Raw genomic sequence first — 21,352 nt, forward strand, 5'->3', positions numbered from 1 at the left:
ATTTGTGCAAATCAAGCTACTTGATTTTAAGGTCTCAGCAGAAAGACCCACACAGCAAAAAGCATGCAACTCAGTGATCCACTATGGAGGGATGAAGGGCTGAGTTGACTCAGTTAGGATTTGACCCTGTCGCTCATGGGAATCTACAACTTCTGCATAGATGGCTAAGTCACCCACATGATCACCAAACATCCTAGTGTCTGATTTCCTAAAGCACTTGTAATCTTGAAGCCAGCTGAGACTTAGATCTTCTTATATTAAAGTCAGACTAGAAGTGGCCTTTTCTCCACCCTCTCTGCATCGTTTCCAGACTCTGAGAGATGGACATTGAGACTTGGTATATGGATCCTTCTATTACATCTCAGCTGAGTTCTCTGTACCTTCCTTACTGGTATCTCACTCTGATGCCTCTCACAAGCATATACTGGCATTTGCTCAATCCAGCTCACTTGAGCAGTCATCTCCCAGTGTGTCCCAGAGAAAAAGAACTTCCAGTGAGGCAGCTGTTGAATTGCAGGATTGTTTGCTTTACACGGGAGTCATCTTCAACAGACAGCCACTTCATTTTCCCCTTAGTCCACTGGCTTACTATGCCCAGGTGTGGCACTACGTAAAGTAATAACAACAATAAACAACACCTAACCACTACCGCCCCTATGAAACCTGCTTCCCTCACAAATCAGATTCCCGATTTTTTAGCTGTCTTTAAACCCAAAGCAATTAATTTTTCCCCAAAAAGTTCCCCTAGAAATATAGCCACAATATATTTTTTCCAGGCCGAGAAATGTCAGTGACTGTTAAGGGAAATTGTCCTGCAGAGGCCAATTTCACAATGAACTATGCCTAATTTGAAGCAAAAATGGATTTTCATAGATTTTTGAACTTTGGGAATTCAAAACCAATTAGGATTTTGCTAAAAAATAACACCAATTTTTCAGCGAAAAAGCCCCCTTTGCTTAATTTGCCCTAGTTTTGGGTGGTGTTCAAAAATCCCATTTCCAACAAGGTCTATCATAATGTCTCAAGAGCCTTATAAAACAAACCAAGGCCCAAATTGAAGTCAAGATGGACCAAATCAAAAACCCCAGATTCAAATGTACAAGTGAATGGGGAGAGGAATGAACCGTGAAACAGACTACATTCATCTTTTGTTCCTCTCTCTTCCTTTCATTACCCATTGTAATATTCTGTCTGTCTTTATATCTTTTCTAGAAAACAAGGAGGGAGACGAATGTGTGACAGCCGACACTTGGAAATGAACTGGGGACCTCTAGAACTGAATATATTAGCTCAAGCTGTTAGAGACTGACTCGAGAACCAGGCACTCAGGGATGTAACAGATTCACATCTCTGAAACAGGAAAAGTGGGGAGATGTCTAACATGCTGACCAGTGGCTTACACATATACTCCTGTGCAAAAGCTACTGATGGCTGCTGGATGCTGCTATTGCTCATTGGAAGAGCCAGCTTGGGCAAACCCTCCAGGAAGCACAGGTGCAGCAAGTTCCTGTAAATGGGACTCAAAAGTTAGCCCGAGGCACAAAACCCTGGACTGAAATAAGCAGCCAACACCTCTGGAAAAGGGAAGCTTAGCTATAAGGAAACTCTGGTTCAGAGCTGGCTATTAAGTTATTGTGGGCCACATTCTTGATGATGTTTATAGCTATTTATAGTGACATCTTTGCTGTGCGTTTTTTTTTTGGGGATATTTTTTGGTGCTTTCTTTCACCAACGTAGTGAGGAATCATAAATTCTATTTCTTGTACCCTTGTTGCTTTATAAGCCAGCCCAGCCGCTTGGTCTCTATGCCAGGTGAAAGCCAAAATGTTTGCACTTGCGACAGTTGTTACACTGGGGAGCTGTAGAGCTAAAAGCATGAGCTGTTGTGGGAGTCAGTGCTCCCCAGCTGGGGCTGTAGCTGACTGACCTGGTCTGTGGATCAGGCATCAAGAGGGGACCTGTAACACACTCTCCAGTGGGTTACACATGCGCCCCTGGAGCCCAGCCTGCTGTGTTTTGCATAGCTGTACTCGTTACTAGGTGAGCAGAGTCTATAACACTGCACATTGCGCTGGCCCGAGCCACGCGGCGTATTCATGCTTCATTTCCCCATCAGTTGGTCTGTGGGACCTGGAGCAAAGAACAGCACTGGAGTGACACCGCAAATCAGCAGAAAGCCTGTACGTACAGGCCATGTCCAAAGCTGGCGCCAAATTCAGTGCACGAGGGTCGTGAGGTTGCAATGAAATGGTCACAACTTCCACTGCACCGAGAATGCAGGAGAGGCACAGACCACAAGGGTAGTGGATGCAGCCAGGACAGCTACAGGACGTGCTGACTGCACCCTTTCACCAGCTGCTGCTGGTGCAGTTCTCATATAGTCCTGACTATAAACTAAAGCTCCCACTGGCACAGCACACCCAGGAAAGCAGTGGTAGTACCATCCCTTGGAATGATACCCCCCCGGGGCCAAGGAGTGCAGTGAATACCTCCCTGCACCATCGTCAGTGCATTTGTCCCTGCAGTGGGAAAGAGGAGCAGATTTACCATGAAACAAACTGTGCGGTGGCATGGGGCCCCCAATGATGGGGGGGCCCCCCAAAATGCAGGACAAATATTTGACAACCTGCCCCTGGGTCCCAGCCGGCGGCGCAGCAGGGCTCAGGCAGGCTGCCTGCATGCCGTGGCCAGTGGCCCCACGCCGCTCCCAGAAGCGGCCGGCTGCTGGCACATCTTTGTGCACCCCTGGTGGGGGGAGGTGGCTCTGCGCCCTGCCCCTGCCCTCGGCAGCGCACAGAGACCCGCTGCCCCCTTCCCCGCAAGGAGGAGGGTGAAGAGGCGGATGGAGGAGGATGATGAAAAAAGGAATGAAAACGGGGGAGGGGGAGGATAAGAGAGAATGTTCTTTTTCTTGGCTGGGTTCCCAGGGGGGCCCCCAAAAATGAAGATGCGTACAGGGCCCCACTAATTCTAAATCCGCCACTGGTGGAAAAGTAAAGAAATTGACCTGAAGAGGCAGAGTGGCCCAATGGGTAGAACAGCGGACTGAAAATCAGAAGATTCGGGTTCTAATCCTGCCTCCACTCTTCTAAAGAGGTTCTTCTACCACTTTCATTGCCATGGTATCTGAGCACCTTCCAGTAGGGCATTAAGTACCATGGCTAACATCTTCCGTTGACCTGCTGTGTGACCTTGGGCACATCATTTCCCTTCCCACCCTTTGTCTGTCCTGTCTGTTTAGATTGTAAGTCTTTGGAGGCAAGGACTCACCATGTGTCTGTGCAGCAGCCAGCACAATGGGACCGTGATCTCAGCACATGTTATTGTAAGACAAATAATACTATCCTGCTCTACTGCCCCCAGATGCCTACAGAAAACAGCCCCCTTCCTCATCCAAACATACTTGTCTAGAGCTCATGTTCATTCTCTGCTTCTCTCCACAGTATCCCCTTGGCTGGACAAAGATCGGGGAGTGGGGGAGAAACTCTCTCAGCAGCCCGTGGGTCAGAAAGTCCATTAGAGTCCCCGTGTCAGAAATCCACACTCGATTATATCACAACAAGTGAAACTGAGAAAAATGACAGCCCCATTTAAAGCTGCCATATTTGGTTATGTGTGATAGGAAAGACACACAGCACGGTAGCTGGATGGGGGCGGGGGAGAAAGGATTTGGAACTGAAGTTAAACAGAAAATAAAATACAATGTCATTAAGCTGTGGGCGGGGGAAACTGAGACGTGGCGACGACTCCTCGGCAGGAAATTTATTTGTAGTTATTTGTTAGGAAACGTCTGATCGGAGCCATGGATTAACATACGTCAGCTGCAGTTCTCCATGTGCGGGGAATGGGAAAGGAGAAGAGCAGATGGGGATCTGGAGTTGCCTTCGTCTGCTCTGCAAACTGAATCCTTGAAGGAAAACCTCAAGGATAAGCTATCATGCCTTCCCCTGCTAAATAAATATTTACTGGTTTAATTCGTTAATTGCCACACTGCTCCTATGCACTACCTTCCTGCACAGTGGGAAACCCAACCTACTCCAAGGGGGCGGGAGAGGGACCTAAGGCAGAGCACCTGGGGTGATTCTGCTGCGGCTTGAGCGGTGGTGCTGCAGTGGAGATGGTTTGTGGCGTCTGCAGCTACGGAATCCACCTCAGGGATTGGGGATGCTCCCTGCACAGCAGGGTTTGGGAGGATCACGAGTGAGGGAAGAGTTATGCGGATGGGATCTGCTGCTAAACAGATCCACCAGTGATTGCTCACCACTGCCCCCAGGCAGCTGGGGCACAGGAATTACTGCAGCCTCAGTGGTTCAGGATCCACTGAGTGGCGTTTGTACAGGGTGCCTTGCACCTTGCTGTTGGAGACAGACAACTGGTCTGATTCAGCATGGCAATTCCTATGCACTGATGCTTGATGAGGTAGCTGAGGATTTAGCCCTGAGTAACAGACCCATGGCATAACAATATTTGCAAAACACTTTTTAGACCTGCAGCTGTTTCAAATGTTTGTCTAGATTCAGGGGCAGCAACAGTTAATGCCACACCCTTAGAGGGTGTGTTAACTCTCCAAAGCCCTGTACTACTATCCTCACCACTTCCCTGCATGACAGGTAAGTAAGACTTGTGTTTGGGGTGAGGGAATTTGCCCAAGGTCACAGTGTAAGTCAGAAGCAGAGCATGCTCATCACTCAATTCCCCTCCCTTTAAACGTCTGTGAGAAAGAGAAAGAGAAAAGAAAAAAAAAAAAAACCCACCAGAACCCAAGCAGGTTGAAATTCTCAGAAACACATCTGGGACATAGAAGAAGCTGGGGGCAACGGGGGGTGGGAGTTGCAGAAAGCATGCATTGCAAGGCAGGAATATTTACACACATTTGATCTTGGAAAGCATGAAAGGGTCTGATCCTGTTTGATCAGTTAACTCATTGATCCTTCATTCTGCACGTACCAGAGGAAATGGAATTTTAACTAGATTTTAATTACTTGTTTGTTCTTGGCAGGAGACAACCCGGCACACAGATATGTATGTGCAAGTTTGTTTACGTTGGTGTCAGATGCTGCATCTTTAACAGCCTTGTGTGTTGAGACAGGGTGGGGGGAGGATAGAAGAGGCTTTAATTGTTTTATCTTGTTGTTGTTGTTCAGCTGATGGGTAATCAAGACCGTTTTCTTATCGCCTACGGAGCCATACAAAGCACATATCAAAACACCTACTGGGTATATTACAGCATCTCGTTATAAATAACCTCAGTGCCACAGTCTGTCCTTGGTTACCCCTGGGAAGCTCTACTGACTTCAGGTGGCTCACATAGGCGATAACTGGCAAAAGTTGGAGCTCTGTTCCATGGGTTTCTGTTCCTAGTTCCGTTGCTGACTTGCTGCCTGTCCTACAAGTCACTTCACTTGGCTGTGCCTTAGTTTCCCGGCTATCACATGGCAATAATATCTGCCCACATTTATAAAGGGCTTTGAGATCTAAGGATGAAAAAGCATGATACAAAGTAATATTATTTTGCATCTTGTCCAAAACACAGCCCTACCCGGCAGCACTGTTCCTTGGGGCATTGGATCAGACATAGAGCCATCTGAATCACTAATGCCTCCTCTGACATCCTAGGTATTCCTCTACTGAGGGCCAGATTCGGTCACACAGACTCATATTGAGCTGAACCTTACGCTATGAGTAGTTTCACTGAAATCAATGGGACTACTTGAGAAGTAAAATACAATTTTACTCCACAAGTGAGTAAGGGTGACAGGATCAAGCCCCTGGTTTACAGCACCACCTTATACTTTAGATAAGCCAACTCTACAGGTCTCTCAACCAAATACTAAACAGGCTCAATCCTGCTTGTCTTCAGAAACACCATGAAAGGATGCCAGAAAATAGCATAGCTGGATAGCAATAAGCTGCAGCATTTGTAATGGTAGTGCACCTGCTGCATTCAAAACCTGCTCCAGAGCCGCAGAACCAAATGGGAGCCTTTCCACTGACTTCATGGGCTTTGGATCAGCCTTGTAGGGTACACCCACATTGCAATAAAAGAGCCGCAGTATGGCTGCAGCTGGGCTGGGGCAGCTGACTCAGGCTCGTGGGGCTAAAAATTGCAGGTAGACATTCAAGCTCAGATTGGAACCCGGGCTCCAAAACCCCACAAGGGGGATGGGTTTTAGAGCCTGGTCTCCAAACCTCTACTCTGCTATTTTTAGTCCCGCAGCCCGAGCCCCTTGAGCCCGAGTCGGCCGACCCAGGCGCCAAGACTCGGTGCTGGAGGGGGAGTGGGTTACTGCAGTGTAGACATACCCTTTGAGTCAGGTGGGGGCAGTCCTCTGTGCGCTGAGCTCCCCCTGGAACCAGTGGGATTTGGCACTGGGAGTCTGAATGGCAGTGTCTCTACACTGAACCCATGCAGCTGAAACAGGGTGTGGGGGGTAGACGAGACAGGGGAGGAGGGTGGGGTTGGGGGTCCAGCACATTTGCGTTTAAATAAGAAACCAAAATATTTGTCTGAGTCATTCATTATTCCCCTATAACTACGTGTGTTTGCATGCAAATAACTATGACATACACGGTTATAAAATAGGTCTCTTACCATATGAACTCGGTAGAGAATGCTAATTCCCAAGGTCATGAAAGGTTTAGAGAAATCAATCACCTTCTCCCGTTCAGCCGTGATTGTCAGGCCAGCCACTGCCAAATCGGCTTTCTAAAGAGGAAGGAATGCAGAGAAGATCAACAGCCTGCCCCAAAGGCTGGACCCAAGGGGGCAGAGAAACCACACCCTTGGCAGAAGGATCCCCAGCTCCGAAGGACTCGTCCCCACAAAACCCGTAGCCAAGGACAGCAACCTATTCACTATGGGGGAAATCCTGGTCCTGTTGAAGTCAATGAGAGTTCTGCCATTTCCCTCCTGAGTGTAACTTTACCTTGAGCAGAGGACTTTGGGTAAGGCCTAGGCCCCACTCAGGCAGAGCCTAGGCCTTGTGCAGGGAATCTGCAAGGGGTAAATTTCACCCCACGTCACTGCAGAGTGTGTTGTTGTCCAGGAACAGTCAGTGCTCTCCCAGCCTCACCAAGCCTTAGGCCAAGCTCAGAACAAAGACCAGTTGTCCCTTTTCAAAGATTGGAGCTCTGAGACACCCACCTCCCAGGCTTTCTCCCTCTTCCTGACCATAGTAAGTGGGGACCCGAGGAGTTCTGAGACTCTCTTACCTCAGCCTCAATTTATCCATCTGCAAAATACTACTCTCCTCCCTGGCTCTATAGACCATGGAGGTCCTTGGCTGGTCTCACAATTCCCCCCTGCTGCCTGTGGGCATATTTTCCTCTTTGATGGTCATTCACATTCAAAGCTCTGAGATCTTGCTCAGTGTTATCACTCCATCTTCTCCATGGTCAACCATGAGGTCAGACACCATAAGGATGTCCTTCCATGAGACACTAAGCTGGTCTGTTGTCCATCATTCCAACTACATACCCAGGCCACTTTGGGATCCTTGGATGAAAACAGCCGTAGAAGCACTGAGTGTTGTAACGGTTTGAAGAGGATACAAGCCTCACCCTACCAGGCATGTCCTTCCCTCTCCAAACAGGATTCTTGTTACTTACAGAGTGCCACAGGAGGGAGCTCACAGTTTAAACAAGATCATTAGAGATGCCTCCCAAGCCACAAAGTCTGCAGCGTTGCCAACCCCAAGAGTTCAAAAATCACGAGTCAGGCACGAAAAACCAAACAAAACAAAACATGAGATTGGCTTAAAAATCATGAGATTAAAAATAATAGTCTCTTTGCATTGACCGTCTAGGTTTTTGAACTTTTAGGTGGTGGCTCAAGTCACATTTTTCAAGCGTTTGTCCATCGCAACCCTGCGGGCTAGAAACGTACTTTTTAAAACAAATGAAAGCTGAGTTTCTCGTGTAATCACTTGACTCCACAAGACGGAGCTTTTTAAACAAACTCCTAAGACTCCCGATAAAATCGCAAGAGTTTGGCACCATCTCAGAACTCTCCCAACTATCAGAAGAGGTATTTGAATGCAAGCTTTGCATTGGGACGAGGAGCAGGATGACAGATCATGTGAAGGAGGAAAATGACACTGAGATGAAGGACTTGATGACAATGACACTGATGTGGATTGTGAACATCTGAGAGACAGATGGCAGTTTGGATAGAAGTCACAAAACAGCTCTAGTAAATCCTTTTTATATTCTTGGCTCCAGCTGACCCTTTCCATCCAGCAGCAATTTTTGAGGTTTCCGCAGTGGAACAAAGCCGAAAGCTTTTGAACATTTTCACAAAAAACAGAATTGGGACTAAATGTCCATTTACAGCGCAAAACCTGAGCTTTTTAATTTGCAAAGGTGTGAGACTATGGTCTAGTGGTTAGGGTGCTGGCCGGTGATGTGGGGGAGACAGCTTTGAGACCCAGCTCTGCCTGAATCAGAGCAGGGTTTTTCATCACAGATCTCTCTGAATCAAACAGAGCAGGGATTTGAACCTCACGCTCCCCTATCCCAAGTCAGTGAGCTAACCATCAGGCAATAGAGAGTGAGTGAGTCAATCGATCCCTCTCTGCTGAAACCAATACATCCCCATGAAACATTTCATTTAGTCTTTCCAAGCAGTTCTCCTCTTGGGCATAAGCAAAAAGAGATCATCAGCAAGAAAGGAACCCCAAATAGCACTGGTGAAATATTTTGGGGACAAAAATATTCTTAATAAAAAAACAGCCTTGGGGGGGGGGAGGGGGAAACTTGCCAACCTTTTTTTCCTGACATTGTTTTTGAACCAAATCCTTTTGTTTTTCTCTCTTCCCTGCCCCTCTTTTTCATGGGCAAAATGAAGGAAAAAAAGGAAAAAAGTGGAGGGGAGGATGAAAGGGAAGGCAGAGAAAGAGAAAAGGAAATATAAAAAAAAATGAACATTTTCAAAACATTTTTGAAACCGAAGATTTCCATGAAAACCCCCGAAACTTGCTCCTTGTAGAATGAAGTTTATTTCAGGGGATTTTTTTTTGTTTTTTTTCCTTCAAAAAAAGATCTTTATCATTTTTCAACCTGTGCAAACCCCAAAGGAAGGGTGATGGGTTTGATTCTACACCCACTGAAATCAACTGACTTCAGGGGGAGCAGGATAGGGCCCTTTAAAGAGCACTATTGTTCTTGGAGGAAATAGCTCTTTCCTTTATCCAGCACCCGTCAGGCCAAGAGAAGAGAGTTTGCCAAGTTCAATACAAGGGTAAAGTGGCAGGTGGAAGAGACACTGGTGGCCATGTCACCAAAAACACCAAAACCCTGGCTGGGTCAGCACGGGGCAGTTTTCCTTACTGCTCCCACGCTGGCTCTGCTCTGTGCTCTGACAGCTGTCACTACTGCACCTTCCACCAGCCCGGAACTCCCAAAGCTTAAAGTGAAGTGAGGGACACGAACCTACCCCCGCCCCCAATGTATTTATTTTTCGGAAGAGGCTTTATATACCTTAACGGGGCAAAGCCAGCTTCCCCGCCCACCTTTACCCCAGCACAGGTGTGTGGTGATCCCCAGATGCAGGCAAACCAGGGCTGTTCTGCTACGTGGGGCAGGATTTGGGGAGGCCATAAAAGGGGGCACACACCTCCTATGTGGCATGGGCCATAATTCTGCGAGGAGGCTTTGGGGTGGAGCGGGGCAGCATGGGGGAGAAGCAGAGAACCGAAAACCAGAAGGGATCAGCAGATCATTTTGTCTGACTTCCTGCACATTCACATGCCCCACCCAGTTACTCCTGTACTGAGCCTAATCACTTGGATTAGACTAAAGTATAACAGCCCTCAGAGACTATTGTGTGCCACAGGCTGAGAACAGGAGGGACCAAGGTACATCAATGCCCAAAGCCCCTGGAACGGCAGGGAATTGAAATATGTGCAGATCATTCTAGCAAGCAACCTATGCCCTATGTTGCAGAGGAAGGCAGAAAAACACACACACAAAAAGGAAAAATAGACCCCCTCCCCCCGCTCAGGTCCCTTTTGATCTGATTAGGGAAAATTTCCTTCCTCACCCTGAAAATGGCAATCAGTAAGAACCACCAGCCAAGCACCAGAGAAAGAATTTCTGTTCAGCCTCAGAACACCAGATCCACTCTCTCCAGTGTCCTATCTCCAGCCAAGGCCATCTCTGGTGCTTCAGAGGAAGGAGAAAATAAAACAAATCCAGAATGCAAGGAGAGGGACTATTTCCTTCCTGACCCCATAGGCAAGCAGCTGAAGCCCTGTGCAGAATCGAACGCCGATCCACTAGTGAACAGTAGCTACTGCAACCTCAATACTGTAGTCGCACCTGTGGAGTGGTTCCATAGTTGTTTTGTGGCTTGGGAACCCCAGTGAATTGCAGCGCAGTTTGGCTCTCTGGCTTGTGAGATGCATAGGAGACAACAGCCTACTACTGCTGCCTGCAAATATATTTGGTCTAATATGAACGGAAATGTTTGCATGAAATAAATGAACAACAACAATCAACTATAAAAAACAAAACCTTTTTCTCCCTTTGCACTGAAACAGTGTAGGAAACTGCTAGCTAGAAGAGTTAGAAAATGAAATCCATGATAAACCAAGTGTGAAAATAGTCATCTTAGATTTATTATTTAAGATAAGTGAAATTAAAACAAGCAAATGAAATAATCCCCCATTAGAGACCATCAGCAGAATTTGAACTGTCAGCACTGCAGCCCAGACCTGGGGTTAAAGGAATCTCTCCATCAGCTGGCAGCAGAAGCAGGCTGCTATCCTCTATGTGGGCCAACCACTAGAGGGCAACACAACACACATTCTCACAAGGTTGTAATACACTTAAATGCCATCAATGGGATAAAGCAAATTAGATTTTTAAAAAATCCATCCAGATTTAATAATCTTCTAATGCAGCTAAGTGATTTTAATTTTAAATATGATTTTTATTATTATAGCTCTCTTTAATGGCTTCAATTGCTTTTTTTTTTTTTTAAAAAAAAGGTCTGCACTGTTCTCTCAAATATATGTTTCTGTTATTTGCAGGGTAAGAGGGAGCTGTCCCAGTCATGCAGGTGGGGGGAAAAAACAGCTTGTGTTTGGCATCCCTGAGTTTCACAAGGTTTGCAAGGCAGTCAATGCACTATAAAGTCTTGAAGGCCTGATAAAATATGTGACTTATTTCTCCAGATCCGTGCCCTAGCTGTAAATGCACTGTGAGATGGCAAATTTGTATGTGTGCTTCCCTCTGCATGCTGCCTGAACCTGCCGCTGTTGCAGGATTTTCTTAAGAATAACTGGATTAATCATCTTCTGGCAGAAGTGGGCAAAAAAAACCAACAACACCACAACCTTCCTCCATTCAAAGTCTCTGGGCTAAAGGGCTATAAAATACAGGAGAAGCGGCAAGAGCAAAAACAAAATATTGGTTTATTGGAGCTCTGCTTTATTAGCTGCAGGAAGAAAGCGGGAAAAAGGCTAGCAGAGCAGGAAAATCTACCCATGAGTTAGCAGGGTGCATGGGTCGAGGAGGTGACAGAATCATAGAACTGGAAGGGACCTCGAGAGATTATATAGTCCAGTCCCCTGCACACGTGGCAGGACTAATTACACCTCATGTCACATTCTGGGCACATAAGATTTATTGGAGTAACTGGTGCCAAATTTTGTGACTGTATGCAGCTATAGATGATGCTTATTAAGTTCAGGCTGGAATTAGTCACAGGTCAGGGGGAATTTCTATCTATCCAGCTTTCCACCTAAGGTATTTTAAAAAGATATCTATCGTCATAACCTGGCATGGTGTCTAGATACTCGATTAACTGGTGTTATATAAATACCACCAGAATACAAAAGATTGGATCTATTGATCTGCATGCCATGGTATCTAAGAAATTCTATCATTCGGGGAAGCCTAAGATAGACCAAATAGGAGATCGCCAAAGAGACTGTATCTGAGGTGCTAACCGGAATAGCACTAAGAATGCTCTTGTCCCACATCAATCAACAGGTCAGTTTTCTTAATCCCTTCTCTGGTTGCAGAGCTTCTGTGTACATGGTTCTTCCCCGTGTCTCCCAACGCCAAAGGGGTATCTTCCCCGTTTCAGCTCAGCCATGGGGCCCCTTTGGCCTTAGACGCGGTTGTGATCTACAATCAGCTGTGTTGGCTGCCGTGACATCTCTTTCCAAAGCACAGCTGCAGCCAGTGCAAAGGATTCTGGGGCACATGTGGAAACTCAAAAGACACCCAGTGCAGGTGACTGAGCACAGAAACAGGGACATGCTTTTCCAGGATGAAGTGACACAGGTCGGGAGGGAAGGCTTAGAAGGGAGAATACAGAGGACCCAGTGAGCCAGCATGATGACCTTTCTCTCTGCATAAATGGCATGGCGCTTTAAGGAGGAGGAGGTTTGTACCTCCACCTAATGGTAAGATCAGTTCTGCCCATGTGCCACGAACAATGTCTGTGTGATAGCTGTTGAGCAGAAGATAGGTGGGAGTCAGTGGACTTGTAGGCAGGAGAGCTCAGCAACTAACTACGTGTAAGTTAGCAACTAACTGTGGTGTTGGTCCTGCTTTGAGCAGGGGGTTGGACCAGATGACCTCCTGAGGTCTCTTCCAACCCTGATATTCTATGATTCTATGTGAGGAAAGTAGTACCCCTAAGAGATAACCATGGTCGGACGTGGGCAGAGGCTACATGTTTGATACAACATCCCTGAGGGAGGAGAAACTAAGTCAGATTGTCCTGGCAAGAAGCAAAGCAACCTCTACAATCCTGGAAGACTTGGTTCCAAGGTTACCGCATTTCAGTGTCACAGTAAATCCTATTTCCTGTACTGTACGTCGAGAAGGCTTACACAAATTTGAAGAGATTGTTCACCTGAGACTGTGGAGATAGGAGAAACTATTCTTTTTAAAATATCCATCTTCAGTGATGAAGAAAGAAAAACCTATATAAAGGAATCACAAGTGTCCTTTATGCTGAATATAGGCCCCTTGCACACAAACTCACAGCATTTTCTTCTCCTGGCCAGGAATTATTTTGAGCATCTAAACTTGTTGACCGAGGATCAGATCCTCAACTGGTGTAAATTAGCATAGCTCCACTGATGTTAAAATACCAGTACAAAGGGACAGTAAAGTAGCCAGACGTAGCCAGCTGATAATGCCCCACCCTCAGGAAGCTTTCCTCTGATGCAGAGCAGGCATACCCAGCTCCAATTCACCCTCAGCCCTGGCATAAAGGTGAGCAGGGGATGGTGGCAGAGTTTACTGCGCTCCAGCGATCTCCAGCTCGCATACTCTCCTTTCACAACCTTTCCAGCTGGCAGAGCTTAGAGCAGCCCCAGGTTGCTCTAACCTACACAAGATCTAGTGCAAATCCATCCCTCTCTGTGATGCACAGAGTGGAAACTCTGTGACTCAGAGGATCTGGGCATTCATTTCTTTATTATTATTGTGCAGTATCTGAGGCTCTCTCACACACACACTGGGAAATCACACAGAGCTACATTCTGACAGCATTAAACTTTGGTGAGCCATCCCAGTCGTATTCTGTGCCTGAATATCATCTGACTAGAGCTTGTGCCTTTTGCCTCAAAACAGCCAAGAGAGACAGGGTTTTTCCCTCCCATGACTCACTGAGGTCAACATATCTTCGTAACACTGGGAGCTTCGCAAATGTTAACGCTCTACACCCACTCCCCACTTGAACAGAGGCAGAAGTTATTTTGATTTCATACCGCTACAACTTGGGAAGACATGCGTCTTCCTTCCTTGCTGCTTTTGCACTCTGCCCAAGTTCAAGCCATTTGTGCGTCTCACGCTGCCATTGTCTACACTGTGTTCCAGCTATAAATGTTAAATAAACTCAAAAAAGACAAAGTGCATTATTGTAGCGCAGCCAGATGCTTCCAGAGCAGAAGATTGCTGAAATGAGAACAAAACACTCGCTGGATCAGAGGATCCCCTGGTGGACTGGCGTTTGAAATGAAATGTATGACCTGCCTTAACTAAAGCTGCCATTAAGCATTACTGCTGTCTGTGTTCTGAACACACATGCGGAAACACACTCACGCTGCAGCTGGGAACGTTATTAACTGGTGAGGCTAAGCCTGGATTCTGAGCTGTTACACTATTAAACAGCCTTAAGAAGTAAAACGCTGGGATTTTCCATCCAGAAGACATGGCTCTCTCCTCCGGTACTGCCATCACTGTAGAGGCAGACGTGGCTCATCCTGACGCTAAAGGTGATAGATGGCGCATGATGTCAGTCAACAGTTTGGTAAGAAAGGACCTCATGCAAAAGTTCCCCGTGGCACTTAGGACAGCCTGGGAGATGATCCCGTCCCTGGCCCTTAATAATAGCAATGCCTGTTTTTTATAGAACATTTCTCATCACTAGATCTCAAAGCCCTTTAGATCCTCACAACTCACCTGTGAGGTAGGGGATTATAATTATCCGAATTTTATAGATGGGGAAACTCAGGCAGAGAGAGGCTAAGTGATGTGCAAGGTTCAAAGTCATGCAGGAAATGGAGCAGGGAAATGAACCGGGGTCTCCCACAGCCTAAGCCTGTGCCCTAACCATTGGACACAAACCTACCTCCCTTCAACTTCTCACGTGCTTCCTGCCAAGCTGGTGGAACGAAACTTAGCGAAAACCCCGAAGACTTGGTGGTTTTGGGCAGATGATTTTGTGTGACTTCACCCCTGGTGACACACACCAGGTTGACAGGCCTGGAAGCGCTGGGCTTTAGGAGTGTGAGTCCCGGACTTCCAATGAGATCTCTGCTCCTAAATCCCTTAACAGCTTCTGAAAAATCCCGTCGTTTTATCCACAGAACAGGGACGGGATGATCAATGTCAGGGCAAGCTTCTCCTGCAGCGTCCACTCATGTGCTTCGCCCCTGGACCATGTCTGAGCTAGAAAAGGGTGCTTCAATCTTCTTGACTCATTCAGTTCTTAAGACTGCCAACTAAGGGCCAATTAGTGCCATCACATGGCAACTACCTTTAGTCACTATGGAAACAGGCTTGATTCCAGCCGAAGACCTAGATGATCTCGATGCAGAAGTCTCCATGGTTCATCACCCTTCGAGTCCATCAAAGGGGAGAATTTTCATTCTGGTTTGCCTAAGGGTGGAAGGGAATAGAGCACGATATCACAGCACTTGAGGGAGCGGCTGTGTGCATCCGATATTTTTTACACCACATGCTAGGGATGGGAGAACCAGTTCGGACAAGAGCAGCGCTGCCAAATCACTATCCCCCCTCTATACCTGAACCTGAAACTCTCAACAGCCATGGAGCAAAGGCGTGTGGGGCCCTGAGCTGCTAGCGGGTAATGCCTCGCAAAACACTTGGCCCGGTCTCCCCACCCCAGCCTGTCTCAGCTGCTCCAAGTGGACACTTCTTCCTCCAGCTCCCACATGAGGCATCCTGCCAGCACCAACACCTAGCAGAAATCAGCTGTGCCGTGCTCCTGTGCTTTCTCTGCTCTTAAGTCCCAAGGATCCCACCGGTAGCCTCCCCTGACCCCAGGCCTTTCTAAAGAGTCTGAAATCTTCGGCTAACATTCCCCACCTTCCTATGGGTTTTTTGATGCCTCTGAACTACCAGGTCCTGGCTGCAAGGGGAGGGGGATCTGAAATACCCCAGGATATAACTAATCTGGCAAAACTCCTAGTAGCCGGGGTGGCACCCTGCCTCTTTCACCTATTTTGTGCCATCCAAACTGTTTTCCAAGGCTAGCACTTTGGGGAGGTGGTTATTTCTTGCTGCCTTTATTCCCTTCCCCCAACCCCTCCAAATATATTGAGGCTTGGTCAATACTTAAAACTAATACAGGCATTGCTAAGTCAGCCAGGGGGAGTGAAAAAAACACACACCCTAGTGACAAAGCTATGTCGACAGCCCTTCAACCCCAGCGTAGACACAGCTGTGCCAGTGGAAGAGAGCTGCTGTCGACACAGCTAACGTCACTTGTGAAGGTGGTGTTCTTACTCCTTCCATCAGCCTACGCTGCGTCTATACTGGGGCAATGTCGGCGCAGGCTCTCTAGCGTAGACACAGCCTTACCTTCCTCACTGTCTGCAGTGCAGCTGAGCTCTCTGTAGGCTCACAAGGCTGGATGAGGAGTTTTTAATAGCAGAGTTTGTTCAGCTGACAGCCTGCTCACCTGGCTAGTGGTTAGCGCGTGCTCAGCATTGCAAGGGAACGTGTGATGCTCCGAACGAGCAGTCTGTCTAGATCAAATCTGCCGAATTGCACTGTGGGTGTGGCTGGTCTGTATGGATCCATGTACTGGTTGTTTACACTCCAGCTGCCCACTGGGTTTTACAGTAGCCATTTGGCACCTGCTGCAGCTCCCATTGTAGTCAATGGGAGCAGCAGGGTCGGGCCCTAGAACTTGATATTATTACGTACATTTGAAGCGAGGGAGCTGCTGTTTTTAAGGCCATGTGTGAATCGCTGGCTTGTGAATCGCAATAGACCAAAAGCCCCAGGGGCTGAAGTCTGCTGTTCACCCCAGCACAGAGATCAGGAGCAGGACAAGCTTCTCCGCCAGCCCCACCTCCAGCAGTGTCTCTCAGCCCCAGTGCTGAGTCACCACCTTCAGGAATAGAAGCAAAATTCAGAGTCTGTGGTCCTTTGGGTCCTTGGCAACAGCAAGGGTGCAGAACTGTGGGACGTGGATGCTTATCCACTGGGAACAGCAACCCGACCATTTCATGCAGACCACCAAACAGCCACTAGCAGGGACAGCGCTCGCTTCCAAGGCGGGCTGGATTCAAACAATGGCCTAGCAATGAAACACTCCACATCCCCTTAACAATCCTTAACAAGCCCTTCAGTCTCACCAGGTCCTAGGAGGTGTCAAGTGCTCTCAGCGTCCATTGAAGTCAATGGGAGTTGAGGGTGCCCTACACTAAAAGGCTGCTTGGGCCTAATTTCAGAGCATGCCCTAAACCTAAGGGACTGCAGTCGGGACCCGTTAGGTTGGTGTGGTCAGCATGCTTCCTGATGGGAGACTGGCTGATCTGAACCAAGCCTGAGCGTGTGTGCTCTGCGGATTGCACCTGATTGGAGCCTGACACTTGCACTCGGGTCCTGTCAGCTTTGGGTCTGATTGCAAGAATCTACCCCACCCTTCCAAAGTGGTGTTCAGGACCGGGCAAGGTGAGCAGCCAGGTTGGCTGGAAGTGAACTATCCTAGAGGGTCTGGTCCTCTTGAAAGGAGCTCTGATGCTTTCTGCCTACCTGCCCTCTGGGCTCTGCTGTGGATTCCGACTAAAGAACAAGAACCAGCTCAGTGTGACTCTCAACGTGCTGAGAGCCAGGAGAGTTCTGCAGGATGTAACACAGGGCAATTAAAGACACCTCTGTTGGAAAAGATGGCTACAAACCACAGAATTAGTCACACAGTCTCCATAGCTTACATGGCAGACTCTTCCTTAGATGGTGACACTCCCTTTGCTTATCCTCTCTATCTCGTCTTTCCACCCCCTCAACCTATTTGTCTTATTTGGCTTTACATGAGTCAGATCTACCAATGCAGTATCACGCGAATGTACTCCCTGCACCCCCATCCCTCCGCCCTGCTTTTCTAACTGAACACTGGCACCAACACCCTATGGTACTGCAAAGTAAAGAACAAACTGCTACCAGGTGGAGGGAAGGACGCAGGTTGTTTGTCACACCTGCCAGAGGCACGTCACCTGGTTTTTAAATAGTTTGCTTTGTGCTTGATTACCTCACCCCCATAGGAAGGTACTATCCTGGCCCATCACAGCTAACCCTAAGAACACTCACAGAGTTGTTCTTGTACCCACGACTAGGCACTTTCGAGAGATGATTGAAATGACAGAATCATAGAATCACAGAATAACAGAGTTGGAAGGGACCTCTGGAGGCCATCTAGTCCAACCCCCTGACCAGAGCAGGACCAATCCCAACTAAATCATCCCAGCCAGGGCTTTGTCAAGCCTGACCTTAAAAACTTCTAAGGAAGGGGATTCCACCACTTCCCTAGGTAACGCATTCCAGTGCTTCACCACCCTCCTAGTGAAAAAGTTGTTCCTAATATCCAACCTAAACCTCCCCCACTGCAACTTGAGACCATTACTCCTTGTCCTGTCATCTGCTATCACTGAGAATAGTCTAGATCCATCCTCTTTGGATCCACCTTTCAGGTAGTTAAAAGCAGCTATCAAATCCCTCCTCATTCTTCTCTTCCATAGACTAAACAATCCCAGTTCCCTCAGCCTCTCCTCATATGTCATGTGTTCCAGTCCCCTAATCATTTTTGTTGCCCTTCGCTGGACTCTCTCCAATTTCTCCACATCCTTCTTGTAGTGTGGGGCCCAAAACTGGACACAGTACTCCAGATGAGGCCTCAGCAATGTCGAATAGAGGGGAACGATCACGTCCCTCGATCTGCTGGCAATGCCCCTACTTATACACCCCAAAATGCCATTGGTCTTCTTGGCAACAAGGGCACACTGTTGACTCATATCCAGCTTCTCGTCCACTGTCACCCCTAGGTCCTTCTCTGCAGAATTGCTGCCTAGCCATTCGGTCCCTAGTCTGTAGCGGTGCACTGGATTCTTCCGTCCTAAGTGCAGGACTCTGCACTTGTCCTTGTTGAACCTCATCAGATTTCTTTTGGCCCAATCCTCCAATTTGTCTAGGTCCCTCTGTATCCTATCCCTACCCTCCAGCGTATCTACCACTCCTCCCAGTTTAGTGTCATCTGCAAACTTGCTGAGGGTGCAATCCACACCATCCTCCAGATCATTTATGAAGATATTGAACAAAACCGGCCCCAGGACCAACCCTTGGGGCACTCCGCTAGATACCGGCTGCCAACTAGACATGGAGCCATTGATCACTACCCGTTGAGCCCAACAATCTAGCCAACTTTCTACCCACCTTGTAGTGCATCCGTCCAGCCCATACTTCTTTAACTTGCTGACAAGAATACGGTGGGAGACCTTGCTAAAGTCGAGGAATAACACGTCCACTGCTTTCCCTTCATCCACAGAACCAGTTATCTCATCATAGAAGGCAATTAGATTAGTCAGGCATTACTTTCCCTTGGTGAATCCATGCTGACTGTTCCTGATCACTTTCCTCTCGTCTAAGTGCTTCAGAATAGATTCCTTGAGGACATGCTCCATGATTTTTCCGGGGACTGAGGTGAGGCTGACCAGCCTGTAGTTCCCAGGATCATCATTCTTCCCTTTTTTAAAGATGGGCACTACATTAGCCTTTTTCCAATCTTCCGGGACTTCCCCCGATCGCCATGAGTTTTCAAAGATAATGGCCAATGGCTCTGCAATCACATCCGCCAATTCCTTTAGCACTCTCGGATGCAATGCATCTGGCCCCATAAACTTGTGCACGTCCAGTTTTCTAAATAGTCCCGAACCACTTCTTCCTTCACAGAGGGCTGGTCACCTCCTCCCCATGCTGTGCTGCCCAGTGCAGTAGTCTGGGAGCTGACCTTGTTCGTGAAGACAGAGGCAAAAAAAGCATTGAGTACGTTAGCTTTTTCCACATCCTCTGTCACTAGGTTGCCTCCCTCATTTAGTAAGGGGCCCACACTTTCCTTGGCTTTCTTCTTATTGCCAACATACCTGAAGAAACCCTTCTTGTTACTCTTAACATCCCTCGCTAGCTGCAACTCCAGGTGTGATTTAGCCTTCCTGATTCCATTCCTACATGCCCGAGCAATATTTATATACTTATCCCTGGTCATTTGTCCAATCTTCCACTTCTTGTAAGCCTCTTTTTTGTGTTTAAGATCAGCAAGGATTTCACTGTTAAGCCAAGCTGGTCGCCTGTCATATTTACTATTCTTTCTACACATCGGGATGGTTTGTCCCTGTAACCTCAATAAGGATTCTTTAAAATACAGCCAGCTCTCCTTGACTCCTTTCCCCCTCATGTTATTCTCCCAGGGGATCTTGCCCATCAGTTTCCTGAGGGAGTCAGAGTCTGCTTTTCTGAAGTCCAGGGTCCGTATTCTGCTGCTTTCCTTTCTTCCTTGTGTCAGGATCCTGAACTCAACCATCTCATGGTCACTGCCTCCCAGATTCCCATCCACTTTTGCTTCCCCTACTAATTCTTCCCGGTTTGTGAGCAGCAGGTCAAGAAGAGCTCCACCCCTAGTTGGTTCCTCCAGCACTTGCACCAGGAAATTGTCCCCTACAGTTTCCAAAAACTTCCTGGATTGTCTGTGCACTGCTGTATTGCTCTCCCAGCAGATATCAGGATGATTGAAATTGCCCATGAGAACCAGGGCGTGCGAACTGGTAGCTTCTGCGACTTGCCAGAAGAAAGCCTCGTCCACCTCATTCCCCTGGTCCGGTGGTCTATAGAAGACTCCCACCACGACATCACCCTTGTTGCTCAGGCTTCTAAACTTAATCCAGAGACACTCAGGTTTTTCTGCAGTTTCATACTTGAGCTCTGAGCAGTCATACTGCTCCCTTACATACAGTGCAACTCCCCCACCTTTTCTGGCCTCCCTGTCCTTCCTGAACAGTTTATACCCATCCATGACAGTACTCCAGTCATGCGAGTTATCCCACCAAGTCTCCGTTATTCCAATCACATCATAATTCCCTGACTTTGCCAGGACCTCCAGTTCTCCCTGCTTGTTTCCCAGGCTTTGTGCATTTGTATATAGGCACTTGAGATAACCCGCTGATCGCCCCTTGTTCTCAGTATGAGGCAGGAGCCCTCCCCTCTCACACGCTCCTGCTCGTGCTTCCTACTGCTTCCCCACCTACCTCAGGACTTTGGTCTCCTTCCCCCGGTGAACCTAGTTTAAAGCCCTCCTCACTAGGTTAGCCAGCCTGCTCTCGAAGCTGCTCTTCCCTCTCTTCGTTAGGTGGAGCCCATCTCTGCCTAGCACTCCTCCTTCTTGGAACACCATCCCACGGTCAAAGAATCCAAAGCCTTCTCTCCGACACCACCTGCGTAGCCATTCGTTGACTTCCATGATTCGACGATCCCTACCCCGGCCTTTTTCTTCCACGGGGAGGATGGACGAGAACACCACTTGCGCCTCAAACTCCTTTATCCTTCTTCCCAGAGCCACGTAGTCTGCAGTGATCCGCTCAAGGTCATTCTTGGCAGTATCATTGGTGCCCACGTGGAAAAGCAGGAAGGGGTAGCAGTCTGAGGGCTTGATGAGTCTCGGCAGACTCTCCGTCACATCGCGAATCTTAGTCCCTGGCAAGCAGCAGACTTCTCTGTTTTCCCGGTCAGGGCGGCAGATAGATGACTCAGTCCCCCTGAGGAGAGAGTCCCCGACCACCACCACCAGCCTCCTTCTCTTGGGAGTGGTGGTCGT

The 21,352-nt window shown here is 47.9% G+C and overlaps 1 protein-coding gene and 1 long non-coding RNA gene across 7 annotated transcripts in view; one reads left to right on the plus strand and one right to left on the minus strand.

The window, feature by feature from the left end:
• Nucleotides 1-2,625, plus strand: part of LOC114021128 — a 33,126-nt gene extending 30,501 nt beyond the window's left edge. For both annotated transcript variants that reach the window (XR_006287077.1, XR_006287078.1), the window contains exon 3: nucleotides 1,213-2,625. This is a non-coding gene — a long non-coding RNA (uncharacterized LOC114021128). The remainder of the gene's footprint in view (nucleotides 1-1,212) is intronic.
• GRIK4 (glutamate ionotropic receptor kainate type subunit 4) overlaps nucleotides 1-21,352 on the minus strand; it is a 304,116-nt gene that overhangs the window by 17,034 nt on the left and 265,730 nt on the right. For all 5 annotated transcript variants that reach the window (XR_006287070.1, XM_037882213.2, XM_043534174.1 and 2 more), the window contains one exon: nucleotides 6,593-6,706. Coding sequence is in view for 4 of the 5 variants with exons in the window: in XM_037882213.2 (XP_037738141.1) it covers nucleotides 6,593-6,706 (114 nt within the window). In the remaining variant the exon portion in view is untranslated. The remainder of the gene's footprint in view (nucleotides 1-6,592; nucleotides 6,707-21,352) is intronic.

The sequence above is a fragment of the Chelonia mydas genome, chromosome 22 (assembly GCF_015237465.2).
Source record: "Chelonia mydas isolate rCheMyd1 chromosome 22, rCheMyd1.pri.v2, whole genome shotgun sequence".
NCBI classification, from domain to species: Eukaryota; Metazoa; Chordata; order Testudines; family Cheloniidae; genus Chelonia; species Chelonia mydas.